Genomic DNA, 27986 nt, shown 5'->3' with positions numbered 1-27986 from the left:
AAATAAAATACGATAGTTCTACAATAAATATATATTTTTTTAAAGTCTTACATTCAGACAACAAGATTATCTTACATTTTAGCTGTCAAACGTTTAATCAATGAATACTATGAAATATAAAGTCTACAGTTTAGAGTCTAGGAAATGTGCACATCATTTTTTCATATTAGTGCAAAAGCTTATGAATCTGGCAACGAGTCATTCTATAAATAAATACTGACGTATTCGGAATCTTCTATACCACACTCTTGTAAATTGCTGAGACTATTCCAACATTCCAAAGCAGTACAAATTCCAAATGAGATTCCAAAAAATCAAAATGCTAGCCTTAGATTAAGCCTGATAAGATTATGTCAGACTATTACAGAAACCACTGAACATCGGCCTGTCAGTTCATTTTGTCAAATTAATTCAGACAGAAGAATTACGGTAAAGGTTGGGAATCAACGTCCAATCCCCTCCATTTCTGCAGCAGCATTACCTTAAAGTTCTATTCATGCACTCACACTGTACAACTACATCATATATGTAACAGCGACTTTCCAAACCCAGTTAGACATAAACATTAACACTACTTTACTCACGACAATACATCTCTCGTAACATCGCGAGACGCAGTTCTTATCGAACAGCACGCTCAAAATCATTTAACCCAAATCGAAAGGTGACGCAGGAGATAGAGAGTTACCCAAACACAACAAAACATCCTGTTCGGACTCATCATACCTATCGGTTTTATACACAATAAAGTCTATAATATAAAGTCTATACACAATAAAGTAAAAGATAAAGTGATTGGGCCAGTATGGCTTGGAAACCAAAAATTAAAGAGGTGATCTACTAATACACTTTTGATAGGAGAAAAACTTAATTATAACTAATACCTGCTTTAAGTTATCATCAAAAAGGTTGTATAGGAAGTTACCACAGGAAAAACCGACAAAACAACATTAACATTACTTAAAAAGTTTCTTTTGCCACTGCTGTTCAACCTATACACGGAATAGAAATAAGATATAAACTCTAAAAGTGATTACAGTTTGGGTATTATGTTTCCGCCAGAGGTCGGGTCATTTAAAACTCACAGCGAATATAGTTCAGGAAATAAAATTATCCTACTGTCTCTGCTTAGTTTGTTATTGAGACTTTTTTGGATAGAACAACATATACACTTGGATAGGACATACATACAAAATTCTTTACTTTACAACTTGATAAACAAAACACTTCATTATAAAACAGTCTCTCTTAAACTGCCTGACAATAAAATACTCATATTGTAGCTATACATTAATCAGCAAAGTACCTAATTATTCATATTTGATACATTCTAAACGAAGATCTTTGTTCAAAATAATAAAGAAACGAATCTTCTGATGGACATGATCTGTCGTGTGAAACATTCACATTTCTGCAAGCAAGTCTAGTTTGGTAACTGATCTGATACATTTTCATTATTGGATCCATCATTTTCATGGAGGATCTGGTTGGATGCACAGTCAAAGGGTTGGACCTGTTTACCATGATTGGATGGTCTACAGAGTTGATGTTTATACACGAAGTCTATCAATGCTGATTATTATCTGGATGAGCACCATTACCATCTTACCTTGGTGATGGTGCTCATCATGCTTCGATTACCAGTCGACATCCAGGTTCTATTCGCCTTCTTTCGACATGCGGGGCTCTGGTGGCAGTAACCATACATTTCCTATCTTCTTGTGAAACAGGAATAAACAACACGATGAAGCTCAGTAAGGACCAAAAAAGGCTCAGCACGCGAGCATGAGGAAAGTATCTGTTTAACTGACCCAAAAGAATGTGGACAACAGACGTTAAAGCCATTCCGAAAATCACAAATGCATGAGACTGAACAGGTTATTGATTACTTGCATGACATTAATATTGCAGTAATAAAGTGTCTATGTAACAGTCTTGACCTCAAACTCCTTGAGAATATATTATATAACCATGATATAAGAAATACCCAAGGTTTTAGACCCTTGTGAAGAAACTTATGTACTTGGGAGGGAAAATAATTTTAATCATTAAAGAAATAATTTGAAGATAATGAAATAAAAGCAATAATTACAAAAGGTAATAAAAACAAAATAAAAAGAAGTAATAAAATGATGTAGGCAAGTGCTCTGCATATAACAAAATGTAAAAATAGAATAGAACTGTGGAATAGAAGATTGTAACTTTTAAGTCATAAGTCTGTTGAGCTAAATAAATATTTATTTATTTTTTCTAAAGTGGTGCATTACTTTTGTTTTTATGAGTTTTTATTATGTGTAAATAAATTCGAGGCATAAATATAAAAAAACAGTATGTGCACTACACCATGACTATAACAGCTACACAACAGTAAAATTCATTTTAGTTTAATCTTGTGCAATTTCAGCTTAAATCCAAGCATCTCCGAAAATACTCCTGATAGTGCCGATAAGATAATTAATTTGGTACAATTATAAAGAATGGGATTAGCTGACAATCCTGATATCTTAAACGGATTTTCCAATTCCTAAAAATAATAAAAATGTTATATATTTTTACTCCTACATTAGTAATAAGTTAGTAATAATGTTACTGTGTATCACATAAGCAAATTTGCCTTGAGACCAACAACTGTTAAATATAGCTTAATTATCTATGTTTCTTTTGTTCTTTTTTTCGGCTTCGATTGTAAAGGGTATACAGTTTACTTTAATATATATATATATATATATATATATATATATATATATATATATATATATATATATATATATATATATATATATATATATATATATATATAACGTTTCGCACCCATTTAGCCATTAACAGGGATACGGTTCCGTTCGAGTTCAGGGTCTCAATCTGTCTACTCCTCATACATATATATTAAACCTAGAGCTAAGGTTAATACTAGTACAAGAATTATTATGAAACTCAACAGTCTTCCGGATTGAACCGCGTCGATAACAGTAGCGCCAAGCTTTCGACATCCTCTTTGATGTCTTCTTCAGGGCTTCCGAGGTCTCAGTCTCCCGAGCCCCCAGACACTACTACACTGATCATTAACCAATGCATTACTTAGTTAGTTTTTAAGCCTCGTAAATGCGTATTTTCGCATTTTTCAATTCGCTTATAACTTAAAAACTGTCAACTTTACAGAAAAATGATAAGAGACCTTTTTTATTTAAAATTAAATTGTACAATTTTTGCCCGACACCCTTCTGATTTGTTTAAAGTGGGCATTTTGAATCCGCAAAGAAACTGAATCAGAAACATTTTTCCTACAGGAGCGGCCTCAAAACATGGACTAATAGTGCATATGCAAACAAGCCATGATTAAATGCCAGATGTTTATATTCATCAATAAAAAGAAGCCATTTACGTGAATATGAAAAAAGTCATAAAAACAAGTAACCAGATAAAGGCCAAAAATTTGGCGTTAGGACTGTAAATAATGGAAAAATGTTTAAGATCCATGAACATCAACTTTTATGATAATATATCTTTGAAATAAACAATTTTAAAATAACTTTTTCAGTATACTATCCCCACTTCTGAAGTTCCCCATATTTAATATTAACTTACTTTCAATAAATCTATGGCAAGTTTTAACACGTTGTTTGCTACATTCAATTCATCCTTCTTTTGAGGTTTCTGTTCTATTTGCAGGTGAAGATTGATTTGCTCGGTGATTAAAACTGAAAGATTTCTATACTTTTTGTTTATCTTAGTCCCTAATGTCATGAATCTCAGGAGTAGTATACCTAATCCGATACACCATATTAAAGCTTCCAAATAATACTGAGAAAATAAAACTGTGTCCTAAAAATAAATATTGAAATAAGATATTTACTTTAATACAATATTTAAAATCTGAAATGTCCGAAAATCCAAATTAAAATATTTTCAGGCGATACAAAAAAGCATAGAAGAAAACTGAAGAAAAAAGGTGAACCAATACTAAAAGTCTCAAGAAAAGCAGAAAACAAAATTAGATGAAATATTAAACTTTTATAACCTTGATATTACTTGACAACACCAAATATATACTTTCCATGTATGGATATTATCATAGGGTTTTCCCTGATGACTTACAATAGAATTACTAACGAGAGTATTCTATTGTCATGATTGAGTTGCCTTTTTAAAGACAAATCAGATGCTATCATGTTTCTGACAGGTATTCTCAAGTTAGAATAAATTCCATGCAATCGAATCGTCTATCTTTCAATAAAGTCTTCCCAGGAACGCACCCCAAAAATATTGACATTATAACTTTAAAGCCGTTTTCTTTAAAATGCATAATATATCTGAATTATCATTATGAATGAGGCAGATAAAATTAACTTATTACAAGATTATTTTCTATGAAGTAAAGTAGACAAAGACACACCTAGACACAAACACTTTTTTTTAAATAAGCAAATTGTAATAACCGTCTCAGTTTATAACTAAGAAAAATAATATTCATGTCTATGCTTGGCCAGTAATGGAGTGGAAGCATGGACATTAAAAGTATCAACAATGTACCGAATTTAAGGATTAGAAATGTGGATACCTAGGCGAATGTTAACATCCATCCTACGCATGTAATGACCACTTACCAATCACATCAGATGAAGTATAAAAACTAATATCACAACTAAAAGATGGCAAAGCTCCTGGACCTGACAATGCATATGCTGAACTCATAAAACTATTTAATACCGACGGTACTCAATGACTAACAAAAATATTCAATGACATATATTTAAACGGAGTAATGCCAAGATCATGGCTGAAGTGAGCTGAAATGAGCTGAACAATGATGACTGGATCCCGATCGGAAGATGTGCTGCTCTTTTATACACATCGTGTTTGAGAATTTGCAGCAATCTTCCGCCGAGAGGCCAATGACAGCGTAGTTAATAACGAGCGCTGTGATTGGCCGGCCAAAGTAACAATCTTTGTCGTGATTGGTTACCTTGGCGACAATTCGATACTAGATCGAATACGAACTGGACCGAATACGAAACACAGGGGAACTTTTGCATACGACAGAAGACCTTGAAGCGTTTGCCATGGTGATCGCCAATATCGGATAATTCTGATATGAATAAAAAAGAAGTGGAACTTCCAACGCGGCCAACATATTTCGGCAGACAGAACATAACTCCCTTATATTGTTAAATTATTGGCAAAGAAGATAAATGGTTTTCCCCAACGTACTGGAAATATATGCGAGTAGAGAAACAAGCACAAAAAATACATTTTTAAATGAAAAATGAAATTTATGTTAAATGTTTAACAAATTTATAATAACAGAAAAACTAAAAGACATGTTAGATTAAGAAATAAAACTATTAGTGAAGAAACATAAGACTTACCTTCAAAACTTCAACACATAGAAAGGTCAACAATAACAAATTAGCAACAAAAGCGGTAGAAACAATCACATCGACGGATCGTTGCGGCCCTCTCTTTTTCAGATAAGATCTCACCGACAACCACGTCTTGATATTTATCACTTTGTTCAATCGAAAATGCGGTATTTCCGATTTTCTAGCTCGTCTTGATGATGTTAAATGAGAGAAAAGTTTCGCGTACAAAAGTCTCTGCTTGAAAGTCCTTTCTGCCACAGCCAAGAGAAAGAATATCATCAAAGCCAGCACCCAGCGCTGGACTAGAGCTATCGTCATCACAACGTACTCCCTATAATATAATTATATAATTAGATTAAGCATTTTATACATTAAAAGCATTTCTGGATATTTTATACAGAAGTTACAATAAATGTGTTTCATGTGATTATGTCTCAAATTCTAAATATCCTACTGACTGTGCCAATTATATAGACTTTTTATGTATTTATTTTTTTATTATATATCTGTTTTAAGTATCTGTAAGTATATCTGTTTTAAATATAAGTTTAGTGTCGAATTTGTACTGATTTACGTTAATGTAGAAATTCTTAGTTGAAGAAAGACGCGGGAGCTCCATACTTTTATCGTTTTTAGTTTCTAATCAATATAAAGTAATTCAAAGGCACTTTATCGTCTGATACTAAATCGAGGCAGCTCCGTTTACTCGCAAGGGAAATTTAATGGAATAGAGAGTTGTCTCCTAATCAGATTCAGTGCAAAAAGGGAACAGCTCCTGAGCTGTCTCGATTTTCATGGAATTGTTTCATGTTGTAATCGCTTCGATGCAGCACCTGAAAAAATCTCACTTGTTTAGTGCGTTATAAAGCGTATTCAGTTCACGTTATTATTTTGTACATTTTGTGAAACTTCCCAATTTCTCAAGAAATCACTCCACTTTCTCATTTTTTGTTTTCGATAAACAAAATAACAATGGACCTCAATAATTAGCTTTCTATAAATTCCCAGAGGATTTAAAAACTCACGCCAAGGACAATAACCACCGTTAATCGCTTATCTTTTGTTTATTCAAACTATGAAAAAAAAACAGGTGAAAGTTTTTTATTCTATAATGTTTATAAAGAAACAGTCCATAAAAATTCATATCACTTTTAGCATAGACAAAAAACCATATGTAATTATAATTCCTTTCTCTATTCTTATCTATTTATTTATCTACATAAGGATTTTTACAGCTGTCGCCGCCTTCCTTCTTTCAGCCAACGTCTCCAGTCCTTTCTGTTCTGCCATTCTCCATCTCTGTCTCGTCTTTCCATGGCCTCGTCCACTTCATCCCTCCATGATCTTCGGGGTCTACCTCTTTTCCTCCTTCCTATTGGGCTCCAATCCGAAATCTTTGCTATCCACCTTGTATGATCTGTTCTTCTCACATGTCCATACCAAATTAAACGTTTTTCTTCGATGTAGCTGAGTATGTCTTGTTCTACTGCCATTCTTCGTTTTATCTCCTCATTTCTGATGCGATCCATTTTTGTCACTCTGCAGCTTCTTCTCATAAACTCCATTTCAGTTGCTGTGATTTTGGACCTGTTTCGTTTATTTATTACCCAATTCTCTACTCCATAGGTCATTATACTGCGTACCAAGGTGTTATAAATTCTCTTCTTTGTATTTCTGGTAATCTGTCTATCCCACAGTAGCCCGTTCATTTGTTTAATACATGTTCTTGTCTGTGCTAATCTGCTGGTTATCTCTTGCTCGGTGGTTCCATTTTTTGAGAGTATGAATCCTAAATATTTGAATTTGTCAGTGCCGTTAATTTCCCTATTATCGTCCATTTCCAAGTTTCTCACTGATTCTTGCTCTGTTGTTAAATATTCGGTCTTTTCTAGATTTATTTCCAGTCCATTTTTTGTGTATTCCTTTTCTAATTTTCGGAGCATATAGCACAGATCTTCTTCATCTTGAGCCGTTACCACTTGGTCATCTGCAAAGCTTAATGTGTACAAGAATTTGTCCCGGATTGGTATTCCCATCCCTTCACATTTCCTTTTCCATGGTTTTAATATTTGTTCGAGGAATATCTTGAACAGTGTCGGAGATGTAGAGCATCCCTGCAATAAACCTTCTGTGGTCTTAAATTCGTTGGAGTATTTATTGCCGGTTTTAACTCTTACCTTGTTGTTGTTGTAAAGGTTTTTTGCGGCTTCTATTAACCTCTGAGTTATTCCGATTTCCTTCATCGTGTTCCATAGTGTTTTCTGGAGACCGTGTCATATGCCTTTTTTAAATCTATGAATGCCATGTGTACTGGTCTATTTTTTGCCATTTTTTTTTCAATTAATTGTTGGAGTGTATCAATGTGGTCTATGCAAGATCTTCCTGCCGTGAACCCCGCCTGATCTTCTCCGATTTTATTTGAGATAGATTTTTCCAGTTTTTCTTTCAGTATTTTTCCATATAACCTGCCGATACATGCTCTCTGTAGTTCCCGCATTTCTTTTTATCTCCCTTTCTTCCTACATGTAGAAACTGCAATTTTTTATAAATTTTGCTTATTCTCTGCCCTGTCTTTGTAATTTGACCGTACACGATAAAAAAAAAGCTATGCTTCCCCTCCTCGGTCGCTCCTGGAGTGGTTTTATGACCAGCTGAAGTGTCAACGAGAACATATTTAGCCGCAACAAAATTCAGCTCCAAAGATTTCTTTTCTATATTGTTAACCAATCAAATTTCCAATGAGCGCATTTTTAAGAATATTATGTATTAAACACTAGAGTTTAATCCTACATATAATTCAATCAAAGAAACCAATTTCTTCATTTAAATTAAAGGAATTCGTAGTCAAACAAATTTTTGCTCTTTCTGAAAAAAAAAATGCTAAAATAGAATTGCCTTTTTTTGCACTAGTGTCTTTAATTTCAATATTAATTATATATGAAGTAATTTAAAAACCTAACTTACCAAAAATTGCCGGAAAATATGGACACAAACCATCGTCGAGATTGTACAATAACTTCTTCCACCATTGTCCGATGCAACAACAATATTGTCGTAGAATTACTGGGAAGAGCCCGACTAACATTTACATAAAGATTGTCAATAAAACATTTAAATTCAAAGAAGCTGTAAGAAGAAGTATTTAAAAATTTACAGATGACGGGCAAGAGCGCGAGAGTCGATGATACCAATACTCCTATGTAAAAATAGTCTTTACTTTCGGGCATTGAATCCACTGTTCCTATAATGACTGAACTAATTTCTATCATGGACAGGTCTGCCGTTTTCATTTCGTTCTTCTCCCAAATTATGCAACTAACTGTAAGAAATTTTTTGTGTGAGTAAATAATAGGTTTTTAGGAAAAATAAATAAAATAAATAAAAAAAGAACAATAAAGTTCAACATCTTTAAATAACATGCACTATTGTGTCTGACAAATGATATATTTTAATACACAATTATTTATGGAATTTATGGCACATAAAAAAACTAAAATATAAACAGAAAAAATATATAGTAAGGACTTTGTTATAGGAGCGCTAATGTCATCGCGTTACAGTGCCGCGTTAGCGTCGACCCAACCGGACAATATCACTACCATGGAGTAAATTATACGAACGACATTGCCGTCGACGAGTCCGCATTATCCCGACTGCAAGCGTTGCTAGCGCCTGGCGTAGCAATAGCGTAGCTATAAGTACTCTCTCAGACGCCTTCGTATATTCGACAACACAAATATATACTCTGCATCTCTGCATTGCAGCAACTTATACAGCCAAAAGAGCCTCCCGTTACCGTATATCGTTAGCATTTTTTGTACATCCTGCTGTGTATCAGTTTTAAAAAGGTCTTAATGGCTCATCAGCAAAATTGCACAAAACTTGTCATATTCTACAGCTTTGCTACCTTAATAATAAAAATATTAATGATTTATATGTAAAATATTGTTGCTAGCGGACCTGTAACGGCTTCTGCAAAACCTTAGACAAATGCTTTTCGATTAAACGAAGATTCTTGTGCTTCCAAAAAATTCCTTGAATGACGATTAAAGGGACTCTGGACAAATGCTTTTGGATTAGACGAAGATTCTTGTGCTTCCAAAAAGTTCCTTGAATGACGATTAAAGGGACTCTGGACAAATGCTTTTCGATTAGACGAAGATTCTTGTGCTTCCAAAAAGTTCCTTGAATGACGATTGAAGGGACTCTTCTTCAACAATGGAGGAAAACCAGAGGCAGGTAGCATACTTGAGAAAACCTATGTGCAATTATAACTTAAAAAATTAGCCTCAGTCAAAGGTAAGCCATCGGTTAGAAACCTGGGCTGGAAGATCGTGCGAAGCATGATTGAAGTGACCTTCCTAGAGACTGCAAATAACCGTATGTTGCTCTAATCCGAAAGGATCATGTCTTTAAAAACAGTGGATTGTTACTTTTCCTCCAAGATTTCTGCAGAGCTAGAAAAATCTGTCGCTTTCGTCGTATAAGAGAATTGGGGGACACCAAGATATCGGAAATTTCTACTCAGGACGGTTAGAGCAAAAAAAAGGCAATTTGGAGAAACTGAGCGACTATGCCCTATTCCTATTAATTTCAACTTTTTACCTGAATTGCCTCGCATATTATGAAATAGGTATAAAAAGGCCGGTTTTCGTTAGGTAGAAGTCAGTCTGTATTTTAGAATTTAAGAGAACAATTGTGCAAGTTTTGTTGTGCAACAGTTTTAAATAAATACTGTAAATAATTTGGACCACGAGTTTAATTCCCATTTTAATAGTTTGATAGCTAAATAAAAACAAATGAAAATGGAGGTAAACTGATGAAAATGCAAATTAGAATTAGGAAACGTAAATGACGATAGATTGAGATTGATTGATGAGAAAAACAGGACTTCAGCAAAACAAAGAAAAGAAAGGTCAACACACTGACACACGAAAAATAAAAACAGAAAAGGAACTAAAAGGAGAATAAAAAAATTGGTAAGATCCGCGGGCGCGTGAGATTAGCCGCCTCGACATCAATACATTTTGCGATTAAAAACGTAAGGTGTTGCCCTTCGCTCCATAGGGAGCTAAGCATGATATATGACGATGATTATAACTGCAATTATTTACCTTTAGCGGAGGGTGGGTTCAATATTGCTGTAGGTGCGATATCATTGTCATACGTAGCATAATCCTTGCCATTATTTATTTGACTATCAGACAAGTTTTCAATATCAGAACTATAACTACAATCACTATTCGTGGTCACACCCATCCAGTCAGTCGCTGAAGACGTGAGATCACCAAGAGAGGCCTCATTAATCTTTACGTCAGGTGAGGATTGTATAGGTTCATCGTCTGTCTCGCAATTACTGTCTTGGGAGGTGATACTGATTTTTGGTATTAAGGTCTTGCATTTAGAGACCTAAAAAGTGTAAATAGCGAGTTTATTGTAGTGTAAAATACAAATAATTGAAGGTATTCCAAATTGAACATTATACGTGTCAAAGTATGACGATTTAACTCAAATCACTTGGATAAAATATAGCTCTTCTATTGGATAATGATATTATTTAAATTTTGCAGCAAATACAAATAGTTTATAACAAATACTATTACAGTAAAATGGCTTCTAAAGAACTTTCTCGCTACTGACAGAGGTATACAGTCTCTAGTACGTTATAAGTAATACACTCTTATGTTGTAACTGGAGTAGTGTTGGGCGCAATAAGTGAAATAACAGAATTCATGCGAAATATTTTCGGGCGTGAACGTGAGCTATGGAGTGACTCACGACAATTCGCGACTGGACGCTCCCTCGCCCATTTAAGTCGAACGAAGAAAATCCGAAATCTAGGTATACCAAAAAAATATATCAGCCTCATAAAAATGACGTTGCAAAAACCTAGTTCTTGAAGCAGTCATCAGAAAAACCAATGTAACCGGCCATATAAACACCAAAACAGTACAAATTACTGCATATGAAGACGATGTCGCCATTATTAGTAGAAGCCAGACACGACTAATGAAAACGTTCAAGGAAATTGATCTTGAAGCACAAAAAATAGGGCTTAAAATAAACGAAACAAAAACTAAGTACATGGCCATCAAAAGAACACCTGAGAATGAAAATAATATAGCTATAGACAACTATACTATTGAACGTGTGGATGTCTTCACATATCTGGACACAGAAATCAACCAGAAGAATTCCGTAAGTAACGAAATTAATGCACGTATTTCAAGTAGAAATCGTACATACCATGCTAATAAAAGATTGATGACATCGAAATTATTAGACAAAAGAACCAAAATGAATATCTACAGAACTTTGATTAAACTCGTAGTAACCTATGGTTGTGAAACCTGAGTAATGAAGAAAAAAGAGGAAGCCCAACTCAGGACATACGAGGGAAAGATACTGAGAAATAACTAAACTAATCAGGACCAGGACGAGATGGTTGGATGACGTGAAAGACAACCTGAAAACCATGAATATAAGACAATGGAGAAGAAGGGCCCAAGAGAGATCTGAATTGAAGGACATAGCCAGACAGGCAAAGACACATCCAGGGTTATAATGCCAAAAGAAGATGCAAGATATATATATATATATATATATATATATATATATATATATATATATATATATATATCTTGCATATTCTTTTGTTTTCTTTTCTTTCACACTCTACTTACCGACGAGGATTTCCTTCTTGCACTAAAAACAGTCTTGGTTTCGCTTTCTGAGTCGGTAGTACAATAACCTTTAACAGTATCTATTCTATTTTCAGATGTAATCTTTTCGACATCACAGTTGGAAGTTGATTCAAGTTTACTAAAACAATCAAATAACAGATAAAACAAATTATAAAACCAGAAGAAAGCAAACTACATACTAACGGTTGTTGCAGTTTCGTAACTTTTACATCTTCTTAACTAATTATTTCACAAACAAATACTATTGTACTCGATGGACTTTAACCAGCATATCTATGTTTTACAGACCTGACAAAGGCTTTCGATCGCATCCAAGTCGAAGACGTCTTACACCTACTGTATAAAAGAAACATACCAATCAATATTATACAAACGATCAAAAACATCTACTTCCATAATCGAATACAGGCAAAGATAAATGGAAAACTAACGCAGTGTATACCAGTACAAAGCGGTCTCAGACAGGGTGACTGGTTAAGCCCATTTCTCTTTAATATAATAATGGACGAAATAATACAAGCAGTACGTTAAGGTCATGATTACAGAATGGGGAACAAATAAATCCAAATATTATGTTATGCAGATGACGCTGCATTAATCACCGAGACAGAAGACGAGCTCCAAAGATTAACACACATCTTCAATACAACAACCAAGAAATACAATATGATATACAAAATAATAAAGCAGGAAGCAAGGTTTAGATATCTAAGAATAGATATAACCAGTTACGGAGATGTTGAAGAAGAAGTACGACAACAAAGCTTAAAAGCAAGTAAAGCGGCGGGATCTCTTAATGACACAATCTGGAAGAAAAAACACCTAAGACGAGACACAAAAACAAGAATCTATAAAGCAGCAATTAGACCTATATAAACATACACGGCGAAGACAAGACCTGACACATCTAAGACGAGACGACTACTAGAAACAACAGAGATGAAAATACTTCGACGAATATCAGGGAAAAGTCTGTTGGATAGGGAGAGAAGCGACAACATAAGAAGAGCATGCAATATAGAATACATAAATGGATGGAAGATAAAACGGAAATAGGAGTGGAACGAACATATTAGTAGAATGGCAGAGGGTAGGATAGTACGAATAGCACGAGATAAGTCACCAAATGGACGAAGGAGTATTGGCGGACCAAGAAAAAGATGGTGCGATAATTTAAACAATTTAGGAGTCTAATATTGAAGAGGAACTAGTCTTCAAAGCCTACGTACAAGAAGGAAGAACAACAAGAAGAGAAACAAATACTAAAAGACAAAAAAGTTGTAAAATAGGTATCTCGTCCTATTGACGTCCCATTTTTAATCCAATATTATACTACAAAACAGTTAGGGAGGGGGGAGGTTCGGAAACCCCCTAAAATCTAGAAAAATTGAGAAGAACATTGTTCGCTACTTCTATTTTATTGGCCATGGCATGCAACACATAATATAAATTTTCATAAAAAAATTTAAACCGTTTCGGGGCAATATTAAAAAATTATGTTTTATTTTGTAACTTTTTCTGAGTACACTTTTACATATAGGTAATTAAGGCCAAATTGACCCTAAAAATCGTGATAATTTATGACCAATCTTTTTATGATACCCTGTACCAACCGAAAACGTGCTTATAATAATTTGTACTTTATTGATTGCATATAGTAAATGAAAAACAAAGAGAAAACTTATAGAATAGTTGTTTAAGATAAGATACTTATATTTTCTTCTTATTCATAACATAACAAAACAAAGTATTGCAGCGGGAAAAAAGATATCGATATTTTATCAATAAGGCACAACTAACAAAGAAAACTGTATTCAATCGCGCATTTAGATAAGTCTCAGGAAGTAGATAATTTCGAAAATAGTGTAGTACTTTAATTAAGCCATTGTTATAGCAGTATAAAATTGTCCTGATTGAAGTGTGTTACACAAAAAAATGCAAACTTGTACGTGATGTGTACGTGATGAATTTAATAAAGGTAAATATATCTTGTATTCTTAAAATATTACAAAATTAAAATGTGTGTGTTTTTGGCTTTTTAAAAAATTATTTTCGTAACAAAATTTATTTATTAGGAGCGTACAAGTATGGCGACAACTACAAAACGAAAAGCTCTTAATCTAATAAAACACTAGTATATAGTCTCTCTATATGTCGTCACACATTAGATGATCCACGGACGTAACTACACTGGTTTTAACAATCAACTGGCCAGTCAATTTGTTTTGAGTTCTCTCGTCATTAAAAGGATAGGATATATGTGTATATCTTTAAACAATTGTTTTTATTTAGGATTGCCACATCAACCATTAAAGGTTATTAGCGGGTTTTACAGATTTTACACTAACAAAATATTACAAAATAATATATATAACTATTCAATTTTATGTAATAAACGTATGTTCTTAAGGAATTTGATTGTATTTGATACATTACAGTTTATTTGCTTCTTCTGGTATGTTGTTGATGGCTCTTTCATAGGAATAAAGAGGGCATTCAATCAATATATGCTGGACAGTTATTGGACATTCACAGTAAGAACATTCAGGTGGTAGCTCTTTTGTTATGAGATGCTGGTGAGTTAGAAATTGGTCTATAGGAAAGGGGGTCAGTTTTTGATTTGTAAGGTTTTAAAATTGGAATAATTGTTGATTCAGACCAGATTAAAGGAAATTTTTTATTAAGAAATATATGTGATTGAAAATATTCAAGAGAATTAATTTTCCTGTGTACGGCAAGTTTTTGATAAATATAATCTTTAAACAATGTTTCAGGCTCCCTTCAGCTAATATACATATATATCTAACGGAGGTTATCGTACAATATTTTTGAAAGAGGTTTATGTGTTTATAATTATTGCTGTTTCTATACATACTAAGTGTCCTTTGTGGATATTTTGATAATTCTAAAATTTGTTTTCAAATATTTGTTGGATATTTTTTTGTAGAATGTCTACTACAAGGTATTTTTTGTTGTTGCAGCAATAAGCAAAAATGAGATTATATTCGGATATGTGTAAAAAAACATGAAACGCCATTTTTATAAAAACGCTTTAGCTACCGAAGTATCAATTTTATACTATTTTATTTAGCTCTAACAATAAACTTTACGTAGCATTGTGATATTATACAGTGCCTAGTCAAAAGTCCCCTCCCCCTCGTACCTTTTGATCGGTTATACTTATAATAGTAAAATTATTAGGAGGTAGGACATAAAATGAAGCAGGCTTCTCAACTAGTCATAACAAGTGTTGTAATAGTGGCAGATGACGTTACAGCGCCACTGTGACCGATAATTTTAAATGGAACCTACCTAAACACACTAATTTTGTTTGGGTTTAAGCAGATTTTGATGAATAAATTTAACAAACTCTAAAATTATAGTTTCGCATTTAATTAATACAGATTCTAACGCCCGCTTCTGGTTATTTGTCAAAAAAGTTGACGTGTTTCAATTCTCTAGTTGTTTTTACTTTGCTAAGTTTTTGCAAAAATTTTTATAGCTTAAATATTAAGTTTAATTATTGTTTAACGAGGTGTTTAAATATTTATATAAGCAGAATGGTACGTACTGTACTTTTGGGTTGTACAATATACTATTAGATTTATCAAAGGGCATTATTCACTGGAACAAATGCGCACATGAAAAAATTTTAGAAACAGCTTCAGAATGTGACTTATCGAACTTAATCGCATTTATCTCAAATTTAAAATTTCCAAATTATAAAACATTTAAGTACTTACTTCTTGAAACCAGAATCTAGCAACTCATTTACGTTATACAAATCTTTTTCTACTTTATTCGAGAATTTCTCCCTTCTTATCTTCAGCTGCTCCTGACAGTCTTGTTTTCTCTTCTTCTTCATGTGTTGTCTCTTTCTGATGTGCTTCAGCTTTATTCTTGCCTTTTCAACTTCGTTGCTTGGACTAGTAGCGACTATTTGAGAGTGAATTAAACATAATATCCAGAACATCAGTGATGGAATCATTATTTCCATACATGATAATGGCTAGAATCAAAATTTACATACATAAGGATTGATTAAAATGTTTACTTCAAGAGTTGTAGATTAAACGAGTTATAGTCTTATATCCAGATGTATTTGTTATGCAGAACAAATTTAAATATATATTGTAAGAATCTTTTCTGCTCCCCTTTATCTAATTTTAGTTCAGCATATTTGTTCAGATTCCAAGTCTTGTTGGCATACAGTACCTAAGTTGTCCACTGTGGTTTTTTGCTGCTATCATCAAATGAGGCTCTCCAAGTATATAGTTGTCGCTTGGGTAGTTTATACCAGGTGTTTGCAGTGACTGTGTTGTTATCTTTACAAAATTCATACAATCTCTGTCCTCAATTGTTAGGTTGTCCAAGACCACAAGGACCTACAGTTTGACCTTGTCAACCTTCCCCATTGAAGTCGGCTATAATATATAAAATTTCATATTTATTAAACTTCTATAAGATGTCTAGGATTTGATCACAGAGCTTCTCGACTTTGTCATAGTTCCTATCTGCAGTTGGGGCATATATTTGAAGTATATTGATTTTGAATGGTTGAAGTATGTATGTTTACTACATCATATTCTGAACAAAAATCAATTAAATAGTTTAATGATACATTAAGTTTATATGGGTATATATTATATATGAAGACCACACGGAAGAAAGGCGAAATGTCACAAAGAGATTAATTCGAGAAAATTGAATTTTTAACTTCCAAACCCTAACTACCATCATACAATTAAATATTTTGCTTACTTCTTTATTTAAGTAGTCTTCATACTTATTTTGTAACGTATTATTTAATCAACGGAATTTAAAATAAAACACAAAACTTAGAAACATTGCTTTATGTAAACACAAGTCACTACAAACACGGGAAAAAAGCGAAATATATGACAACAATTTTTTTTCTGTTCTTCATTTGTCTAACTTTTATCATTTTGTTTACGTTTTTGTTGTTTTTGTTGTAAGGTAAGTCTCTATAGAACGATCTAGCCCTTTCAGATGTGCAAAACTGACTCAAGTGGACCAGATCGTTAAATTTTTCCTTAGAAATTTTCGTTAGCTCTAAAAAACATCTTTATCAAAAAAGAGAAAAGGAAGGGAATTTTTAAAACAAACTCATCTGTATATAATTTTGGTGGCAAAATAAACTGGCTCTCGGGTAGTTGCACCTCATCGGAATTTGTAAATGGTTTGCGTATAATTGATGTCTGCCATTGTCCATTATAGGAATCTCGGTGTTTGAAAAGGCGTGGATGATCTTTCAATATTTCGAGTTCTCTGATTGGTCTTGATTTGTGACATGAATCACAGAATATGTGGAGGTGACGAACTGACAGATCAAGCTGAACAAACATAAAATGGTGCAGAAATGACACTACTTCGTTTGAACCTTTGCCTCCTATGGTTTCTGGGAAACAATAAAATGTAGCATTTCCTGTTAACAATAGGTACACGAATGTTAAAGGAGTGAAGCGTCAGTTGTCTCTTATAGTAGACGTCGTTGGTCGGAATATTTGGAGTGGATAAATTTTTTTCAAAATCCATAGCGACTGCTTCACACAATTCTGCATTGCTGCTTTCCTTGCCTTTCTCTTTATTTGATAAACTGCTTCCGCTTTGAATTTGTTTAGGCTATTTGACAAAGTTATTCGTTTTATCTCAACTTCTATCTTTTGTTTTTCAGAGGCATCATTTGTTTCATTCAGTTTATTGTGAAGGACCTTAAGGTCAGCCTAGAAATGATCGCAAGCACTACACGTATCACTCCGCGGATAGCCGAAGCTAATGTTAAAATGCTTATTAAAGATTTGTCGATATGTTTCGTAAGACAAAGGAGCACTCTTATCGGATTTGTACATAGTGTACATTTTCTTAATATTTAAGTCACCCGGAAGGTACATTTTCTTAGTTTTATGTTTACTATAATGGCTTTCTCTTCCTTTAAAACGCTTAATGTGTTCAATAACTTCATCTAGCTGTTGTTTTGTTAATGCGTGTTTTTTTGGATTTTTTCCCCGTCAATTGGTGCACTACCAGTAGCTTTTAAACTTTTTTGAATATTTTCAAGCCTCTTCCGACCAATGCCATGAAGGCTTAGAAAAGCTTTAAAACAAACTGGGACGTCATTAGTTTTATCGTCAGTCGTTATTCTAACTCTAAAAGAATACGTTGCATCATGCAATCTTGATGTAGCTTCATCTCGGGCTCTTCTTTGCTTTACGGGCATTAACGTTATTAGACATGCCCAGTAAATATTTTGTTCATCACGCCCCATACGGTTAAAATTGTTTATAATGTTTAATCAATTTTATTGATCTACTGTTTTAAAACACGTAATTCTCTTACATTGACAATCATCACCTGTTTATGGCTCTGTTGTCTTAACAGCTTCATTACTTCATTTATTCGACCTGTAATTTTCCTTTTTCTAGTGTTTTTTTCGCGACACGAAAAATCTCTTTCACTATCCGTCATATTCGAACACAATAACACGCACTTTATTTAATGAAGGCTAATCGAAAACTTAACGTTTTTAGTAAACAAAATGTGGCGTGTAGTCCCCCGACGTCCCGACAAGCACTGACATTCCACCTTTTTCGGATTTACGCGAGGACCATTCGCCTTTCTTCCCTGTACGAAGAATTTTATAACGTGTTTTAAGCTATGAGGATTCGTCTTTTTCCCATGTTTGAATGACTCACATGAAACTACTACTAAAAACCTACATATTGTTGCTCTGAACAAAAAATAATAAAAAATTGACATTTCGCCTTTCTTCCGTGTGGTCTTCATATAAATTGTCTATTTAAGAAGTATTAAAAATGATATTGAATTCTTACCTCTGAATTGGTAACTTTAGCTGTTGGATAGAAGCAAAAAATGGTAATATTAATAATATGTAAAATATAAACTATAAGGCAAATTATAAACACATAATTTGAAGTTTGCTCTATCCACCATTTTCCGTAAAATGGAAAGAAAATAAATCTCAAGGTGGCCAATTTAGTGACCTTGATAAACCCTTGTTTAGGTTTTGCTTTAGTAAAAGATGAACCTAAAACATATAAAAGAATTTAGTTTATTACAAAAAAACAACTAGCAGGATGATTTGGCATTAATATAGAGCTTGTTAGATGAATTTTAAAAGTCATACTCATGCTTTTTAAAAATAATTATTGGTTTTGGTTCAATGGTTATAGAAAGCCAGCAACAGTTGTGTTTTTTGAAAAATAGAAAAAGTTAAATACTGTTCAGTTCTTGAGTACTTTCAATTGGCATGCAGAAATTGAAGACAAACTGGGTGCTGTTTATAGCTTGTCTTTACTATCATTAACAATAAAGAAATTTTGGAAACCTGAATGTGTTTGTGGTCATAAAAGTGTGTTTAAATAGTGTTGGTCATGGTAGCTCTTAAAACCAAATATTAAAAATAAATGATTGGGTGACAGTGAGAAGAGTAAGGCCCGTTTTTAGACAAGTATGAATGATTTCTCTTTCATGATAATGTGCCAGCACAGCAAAACAGAGGGTTAAATAACTCCCAAAAGTCTAAACATGGTACTTTGTGACTCTTTTGCATTTCCAAAACTGAGAATGCTACTTCAAGTGCAATATTTTGACAATTAAACTGAAGAATATTTCAAAAATGTCAGGAAAAAGTTTCTGAACTGCTTCAATAGCTTAAACCCTGATGGTGATATATGTAGTTGTACATAGGTAATTAAGTGATAACCTTATAGAATTATTTTTATGTTAGTCAAAGGATATTATTTAAAAAAACCTCAATTTTATCTTGAGGTGATCAAACTTAGACCTCACAAGTGACCAGGGGCGGATACACAGGGGAGAAAAAAGGGAAATTCCCCATCCCCAATAAGGTCCAAAATGACAGAAAACCTAATATTTATGTCTCTCTTTAAAATAAAAATAGAATTACCTCTAACCAAATCAAGATCTATAAAGTTTGGATTTGGCTTTGCACTTCTCATCTGAATATGGTTGAGCCCATATATCCTCTGCTCCCTCTCTTCTATTTTTGTTTCCCATATCTGCTTGTCATATGCACCAATCTTTTGCTGATACCTAAAACATGTTTATGCATGTATCAATTAAACAAATTTTGTTTTAAATATGTTTTGGTAACATTCTTCAATAATTAATTGGATAAATAAGACTAGATTGTACTGGGTTCATAAGATAAAACAAACTGCATATCACTGCTATCATATATAAGAATAATACCATAAATATTTTTCCTTGATGCTCTCCAAAGATGGTTTTCATATTTTTAATGCAGCATACCCTATAGAGTAAGTGAAAGGGTTGACCTTTGGATAGGTAGATCCTAAAACCAAAATATAGCTTGTGGATATGTCATAATTAAACTCAATTAAGAGCTTACATATATGAAGTTTCTATAAGCAATAGTGATTTATATATTAATTTCACAAATATCCAATGAACCATTTTGGATAGCCCTTAATAAGTGGAGAAACACATATATTATCGATAAAAAAAAAGTATGTAAAATTGGAATTAAAAATTAATGTTTTAGTGGAATAACAATATTCTCAATTTTATATAAATAAACAATGGAACATTATTAGACACCATAAAGAATAAAAATAAGGAGAATAATTTGCAATATACTAATATCAACACATTTTTGCTAAAATATAGTGTCACATTAAAAAAAAATCAGGTTGTACATATTACAATTAGCACTAAAAATTACAAACATAAGTTATATACTATAGTCCAACTTCCCATTAACGAAAATGTTTTTGTAAAATCAAGTCTCCTGTAAAATTATTCAAATGTGACTATTTTGGCAAAAATGTGTTGATATAGATTTTATTTACTACTCTGGCAAAGAAATTTAAGTGAGGCAATATGAGAAGGGGAAGTCACACAAGATAGAAAGGAATCTTGTGGAAAAGAATTTCCAAGAACTAAGTGAATTACAAAAATTTGTGCATTACAAGAAAATATTGACTAATCGTAAATTCGTAAATGTTATTTGTTAAATAAACAATACCTACCTCCTGCAAGGTATTTTTAAATTGTTCTAATTTTAAAGTACACCTGTCACTGTTTTAATCAATATTATTTTCATTTTACATTACCCTATAAAATAAGTGAATATGTAATTTTTTATTGATTTTTAATTCATGGGTAATATTAACAGCTTTTGTATAAATTTTAGTTTTATTTATTACCAATTAATGATTTTAAAAACTAACAATAACTCTAACAAATACTTTTATACAGGAAAATTCTCTAGTCTTGTTCCAGATAGGTATACAAACATTAATTCAATTATTTTTGCATCTACACAATTTAGTGTTATTTATTAAACAATCATAAAAATTTTAAATATTTTAGTATATAGCATAGGGGAATTTGAAAGTAATATGTATATTACTAACTCCTTGGTAGGCAGTTTATTTAGCTTATTAAGTAAATTGTACATACCATGTAAATATAAAATCAATACCCATTGAAAGAATCTATCTTTGTTATTTTCTATGAAAACGTTTATTAGAGCTCATGCACTGTTATAAATAATTATTAAATATCACATAAGAAAGTTTATATTATTATTATCAGCATAAAGTAGAATCAGCTGATTATAAGAAAACAATAGTGAGGTTAGGGGTTAATGACATATATTATGCTGACATTGACAGAGGTTAACCTAGCTCACGGTCGCCTTCTACATGTAAAAATTTAAACTACTAAATATTAAATCTGCTGTTTCTGTCTACAGACTTAGAAAGTATATCTCCCATTCTTGTTGATAAGTGGATGCACAAATTTATGTGTGCCAAATCCCAAAATTCAATAAAGAAAAATGCATGCAATTCTCCAGAGCCGTAATAAATAAATTTCTTTTGAAAAAGTATCCTTTTTTCCTTCTGTCTAAATAAATATATCCAGCTCAATCATGAAAATGTAGCAAGTTCCATTTAGACAATCTTTAACACAACATCTACAAGTGGCGTGGCGGAAATGTGTAGATCTGCTGAGGTAGGATACTTTGCAAAAAAGCAATTTTTTTTAAAATTTGACCAGTAACGTTGTCTTATGGTGTGGTGTTTTTGCTCAGAACTTTTTACTAAACTTTTAATAAAAAAACCTAAAATCGGCTTAGACAGCGCAGATAGATGTAGGTATATTACGTAAAAATATTACAAATATGTTTACCTACTAATGACCAAATTGTGCCTATTATACAATGTTACGTTAGGAATGTCCTACGGTTAATTTTCGCAAGAGACTCCTGGTTCGAAAAAATACAAAATTAAATTTCTATCACAAAAAAATTACTTTTGTATTAAAATACATAAATGTGACTTTAAAGTTTTATTTAATTCAGTTTGTTTCGATGGTATAATTCGACTGACTATATCTACATAACCCAAATATTAATATTACAATACATTCCCAGACGAAAAAGTCATAAAATTGAATTGCCTTCACCAGCCCTTGGCTAGAGAGGCGATCGATGGAGGCGATGCGCTGATTAGGGAATTTTTTAAATAAACATATTAAATAGTTACTCGACATAAAATATCAAATATTAAAAAAATGTATATAAACTATATACACAGGTGGAATATATTCTAAATTAAAATTAACTAAAACTAGTTAAGAAAAAGTACGTTCATTTAATCAAAGGAGAGGTATATGTCATGTCATTACTGTTAATTCTTGTTTCATGGCAGTGTTTTTTTTTAAACAAGACATATTCATAGATACAGTTCATCTAATTTACAAACCGTTGCACGTCATCGGCGTCATAGCCCGTGACGTCACATGATACTAACACGAAATATTTAGGCGGTAGGTGTGTTCTTTTTTAGAATCACTTTGCCGAGTACACTGGCATTACAGCCACTAGACATATTTTATTATATACGCGTAAAAATAATATTTAAAGATTTCTATTAATGTTAACTTAAGAAAATACACAATAATATGTTTCATTTAATTTGTATAAATGCATTATAAAGTGTTTTTATGAAGAACATTTGCTCGGAACACACTGTAACTGTAATCGAACGAAGGAAAAATTTTTTACATAAATTGGTAACACTTATTTTCAGTTGCGGTGTTGACACTTTAATTTTGTTTTTATTATTTACTATTAATTAAACTATGTTGTTTTTTAAACAAGCGGCTCAAATTGTTTTTAACAAGATTATTTTTTAACTCTTGTTTTGTTTCTATTTATTTACATTAAATATTAATTTATTTTGTTGTATACTGTTGTTGTACACTTTTGCAATAATTATGTGACCTATTTGATTTAAAATGGATTCAGGAATTTTTTATACTTTTGCAACTATGTCAACTTCGATCTCTGACGTAGATAATGACGTGCAACGGTTTGTAAATTAGATGGACTGTATATAAATATTATAACTACATATTTTAAATGGAAAATACATAAAAAATTACGTTGAGCTCTAAATTATGTGCATTGTAAATTTATCACTAACTGAAGCAGAATTCTTTGATATAAATTTTTGGTTTGTACAAGGTTTGTACTTAAAAAAAAATAGATGCCTTATCTTACTATAGTGATAATATCATGTTTACTCTATAATGTATCAACACTTATTTCTGAAGTCGCAAAAATTGATTTGTCTATAGATGTCTATCGTCCAAAAACTGATGTTTGTGAAATTACGAGAGAAATAGATTATGTTAATTTGCTACTTCTGAATTGAATATTATTTCTGAATGGCAAAACAATGACTTGCTTATTAAAGTAAATCTTATAACAATAGATGCACATCAAATTATGGCAAACAGAGATGTTAATTTGTATTGTACCTAAATTGAATGTATTAGGTACAGATGGAAGACATTCAAATGCATCCTGCATTGTAAACCTGAAGTGTAAAACAAATTGAGAAGAAAATTATTGTACCTAAACGGCGAAACTTCGACCACTTACCAACTATTATAATACTCATAGCCATTATAATTATTCAGAATGTAATCTTAATTTATTATTGGGCGAGTACGACCCTTTTTCTGAAAATGGGGTTTTCACTTTCACTATGGGGACACTTAAATTTTTGATAAGGGAAAAGTTTAAAATATTTAATTTACATGTATTTTATGTTTCCGACAATTGAGAAAAGGTAAAAAAACGATGATGTTTATATGGTAACAACAATCAGTAGTGTCCAGTTGTTCATATTCATAGTACAAAATTGAACAAATATAACCTAAAAATAATTTAATTGGAGTATTTCTCTCTACTTTCGAAACTTTATGAGTAATATTTTTTATATTTTCAGATAAGATAATAGAAATAAATATTGGTCAGTTAAAATGAGCAAAATATTTGAAAATGAATCAGGTTGTTTAATCTCTCATGAGAAATTCATCAATGGTATTTACAAAGAACTTTTAGATTTATCTGGAAGGAGCTATCACATAAATCAAAACCTCTTTAAAATAAACACTACCTATAAAACTTCTAGGCAGTCAAAATCCAAGAGATCTAAAAATGTACAACCAAGAAATGGATTTGAAGATCACATAAAGGAGCAGAATGTGGTGAAGTTTAAATATAACAACTTTTTGGCAGAATGTAGCAAATATTTCATTAATAACAATGAGGAACTACAATCTTTAACTAATAATTTGGCACTAGAGGCTGCAGATGTTATTCAGAATGATAGTGGGAACAGGTAAATAAGATTAAAGTTTTATTTGTACTTATTGTAGACCAATAGTAATTTTTTGTTTAAGTAGTGGGTGATTGGTCTACATTTGTTTTGTTTTAATTCCTTAGTTATATACTTAATATGTAGGAATTACTCTTCATAACTGTTCTACCTCTAAATATTTTCCAGACTTTTAATTGTTCAATTTTTTAATCTACTACTAAGCGTCTATATTCTTTGCTACTACTTTCCTTTCTCTACATCACGTTTTAGTTGTTTCCCATTCAATGCTTTCCTGATAAGTTTTTAATTTTTCTTAGTTCGTTTTGGGTTTGCTAATTATTGTTTTGCTTAATTTATTTTTCTTAAATGATTATAACAAATTTGAAGTGTTTTAGATATGAATGGAGCAAATGATGGTCCTGCTGTTGTCAATGAAATAAATGGAAGTAAATATGTATTTCCTGAAAAATGTGAATTTTATTGCAAAAATGTTCTTGATATGGAAAAACACTTAAGTAGTAGACAGTTCGACCTAATTTTGTTAGATCCACCCTGGTGGAACAAATATATTCGTAGAAAGAGGAAAAAATCATCAGGTATATTTTTTGGGTAATGCATTTTGCAACTAAAAGTTTTTTTAGATACATTTTACTCATATTTCTCATAATTTAAGTAAAGGATTAATAATATATATATATATCATATGTGAGGATGATTGTTATCATATGTTGGGTCCTTTTATTGTACTTTTGGAGAGGATTTGAATTACCATTCTTTAAAAAATGAAAACACCAACTCATCACCTGTAAATCTGTGCAGAATCAGTCTCAAATTTCAGTTTCTTTATGTACTTGTCATTGTTATATACTTGTCTGCCACTGCTCTAATGATATTTCAACTTTTTTTATCCCAAAAACTCTATGTAGGAAAAATATTTCAATTTATAATCTCAAATATTTTTCTTTGGACTAGAATAAGAAGAGAACCAAATGATTAGATTTTAAATTCCAGAAGTATTTCTACTGAATAAAATCAGATTAACATTAGAGCAGTCTTATAGCTTTCAACACCAGAATATTTTTTGGGAGGAACTTGCAACTTTACATATTTGTGTGGTTTTTTCATTGAGAGTTTGTTTGGTAGACTCGTTCCACTTAGTCCCCTACTCCCCACTGATTTGTATGGTATGCTTACTTTACCCCTGTTCTTGAGTTTTTGAGTATTGCTGAGATTCTTCAAGTTTGCCAAACAGTAATGTTGGTTTCTTCCCCGATGTTGTGGGGACTGTTAACTTTTCCCTAGTCAGCTGGACGTAGTTTTTGAAATAGCCAGTTTTCAGGTACTTTTTTCTACTTTTTAGGAGCAGTAAAAAGACTGAAATGGCTAATGTGTAATATCTTATTTTACTCCTAGTAGTTGCTCTAATAATTCTCTGGATTCGTCGACTTTTTCTTCTTGGATAACAATAAATTACAGAGTTGTAGAGGAACGTGTAACTAACTCCAGAGTCCTGATATTCAGACAGGATTTGAGCAGGTTATACTCCTAGGGTTGTAGGAGACTTTAGTGAAATTGGAGAATGACTGACCTACCTGACCAGGAATTAACTCATCTTTAGAATCTGGGTTTGAGGTCTGTTTGTAAAGATGGTGGAACAGGAATTTAAGTTTATACAGTAATAATTATACAGCAATACACACACTACTGACTTAAGTTCTAAAGATACTTGGTTCTTTTATTGCCCTGTGGTATTACTTTTCATAAACTTTTCCTTTTCTATGTTTATAATAATTATTATGCATTTATTTTAGGTAATTAATTGTAAAATTTCTTTTTAGATGGATACAGCATGATGTACAATGAGGATTTAAAAAATTTGCCTATAGGTGATTTATTATCAGATGAAGGGCTTGTTGCAGTATGGTGTACAAACTCAAAGCAAAATCTCGATGCCTTATTAAATGAGGTATTTCCAAAATGGAATGTACAATTCACTGCAAAATGGTTCTGGCTAAAGGTAACAACAAGAGGAGAACCTATTTGTCCATTTTTCGATCCTCCTGGAAAACAACCTTATGAAAAGTTGGTTTTTGGCCATCGTAATCGAACTACTCTTTTGCCTGAAGATGGTAAATTGTTGCTCAGTGTCCCCAGCGCCCTACATTCGCACAAGCCTCCTTTAGTTGACGTTCTGAAAGAATATTTACCAGAGAATCCGCGATGTTTAGAAGTTTTTGCCAGGTATCTTCTTCCTAATTGGACCAGTTATGGAAATGAAGTGATCAAACTTCAGCATGAAAGTCTTTTTGTTTTAAAGTGATGAGTTGTATTTTATTTCGACGGGAAGGATAATTTTGCGATCTTTAAGAAGAAAAGTCGTGTTTATTCAGTGAGCATGTCAAACAAAAATAAGACATGCATTGAGTAAGAAAATATTCTATTAAAAATGACGCTATGAAATTATATGAAATAAAAGTATTGTAGGTATCTAAGAATAAAAATTAAAATTTTATCATTGGTTTTCTTTTATGTGTCCATTAATGTATTTAGCACTTAAACTTTTTGTCTGTTGCACAAAATTATGCCTATTCAATGAAGAAGTTTTTTTTTTTCGACATGATACCCGTTCTGGAACCCTGTATCAGCTTCTACAGGTCTAATTTATAATTACCATATGTTTTTGGAGTCTTGGTCTGGTCAGTAGCTAGTATTTTAGTTACTTAACTACTCGACTGAATTACTAGCCTAGTCTGAACCAGTTTTACGATTATAACTGGTATATGTTACAATTAAGACATTATTATATTCAGTGAAACCTATCTGGTCTTAAGATCCCACTGCAAGATCACTACGTTCATAACGTAGTTAATGAAACTGACATTTTTACATACATTTAAGAATAGGAGAATTTAATTCAATTAATGGCAAGGCAAGTGCGTACCCAGAGTACTAAGTGCGTTTGAACTAAATAAAAATTTTTGTAACGTGAAGTTGGGTATGAAACCCATTTCAAATTTAACGACATGAAGCGATTAGTGAAGTATTAAACGAAACAGCTACCCATGTGAGTGGCAACATCGTTAAACTCACGACATAGTAGCACACGTGTTTGTAGCTATGTTTGAAGTTATACAAAGAGCAGGTAAGAGTTTAATTCAAGTCTTGTCAAACTCGTATCGCTTTCTAGATTTTAATTTTTATTGAATATTTTCAGGTAGTAT

General features: G+C 32.2%; 2 protein-coding genes across 7 annotated transcripts; one reads left to right on the top strand and one right to left on the bottom strand.

The window, feature by feature from the left end:
- Window positions 1-16: 16 nt before the first annotated feature.
- phtf (putative homeodomain transcription factor) lies at window positions 17-22030 on the bottom strand. Of its 2 annotated transcripts, XM_072529102.1 has the most exons (11): window positions 21551-22030; window positions 20318-20420; window positions 20013-20158; window positions 18916-19130; window positions 15808-16073; window positions 12044-12182; window positions 10475-10769; window positions 8325-8679; window positions 5367-5691; window positions 3586-3822; window positions 17-2524 (listed from the first exon to the last, which is right to left on the bottom strand). In XM_072529102.1, exons 3-11 carry the CDS (start codon window positions 20062-20064, stop codon window positions 2375-2377), a joined length of 2034 nt encoding a protein of 677 aa, XP_072385203.1. In that variant the 5' UTR covers window positions 20065-20158; window positions 20318-20420; window positions 21551-22030; the 3' UTR covers window positions 17-2374. The 2 variants fall into 2 exon arrangements, with proteins under 2 accessions (XP_072385203.1, XP_072385202.1); XM_072529101.1 differs by lacking the exon at window positions 20318-20420.
- On the top strand, window positions 13955-27277 carry Mettl4 (Methyltransferase like 4). 5 transcript variants are annotated; one of them, XM_072529104.1, is made up of 4 exons: window positions 13955-14042; window positions 24391-24786; window positions 25153-25361; window positions 26604-27277. In XM_072529104.1, the coding sequence occupies exons 2-4, from the start codon at window positions 24425-24427 to the stop codon at window positions 27083-27085; spliced, it is 1053 nt and encodes a 350-aa protein (XP_072385205.1). In that variant the 5' UTR covers window positions 13955-14042; window positions 24391-24424; the 3' UTR covers window positions 27086-27277. The 5 variants fall into 5 exon arrangements, with proteins under 5 accessions (XP_072385205.1, XP_072385206.1, XP_072385209.1 ...); XM_072529105.1 differs by lacking the exon at window positions 13955-14042 and adding an exon at window positions 23524-23621; XM_072529108.1 differs by lacking the exon at window positions 13955-14042 and adding an exon at window positions 23700-24231 and having other exon boundaries at window positions 24577-24786.
- Window positions 27278-27986: the final 709 nt, after the last annotated feature.

Source organism: Diabrotica undecimpunctata, chromosome 4, assembly GCF_040954645.1.
Source record: "Diabrotica undecimpunctata isolate CICGRU chromosome 4, icDiaUnde3, whole genome shotgun sequence".
NCBI lineage: Eukaryota > Metazoa > Arthropoda > Insecta > Coleoptera > Chrysomelidae > Diabrotica > Diabrotica undecimpunctata.
Note: the sequence above shows the minus strand (reverse complement) of the source record. Positions and strands in the feature narration are given on the sequence as shown.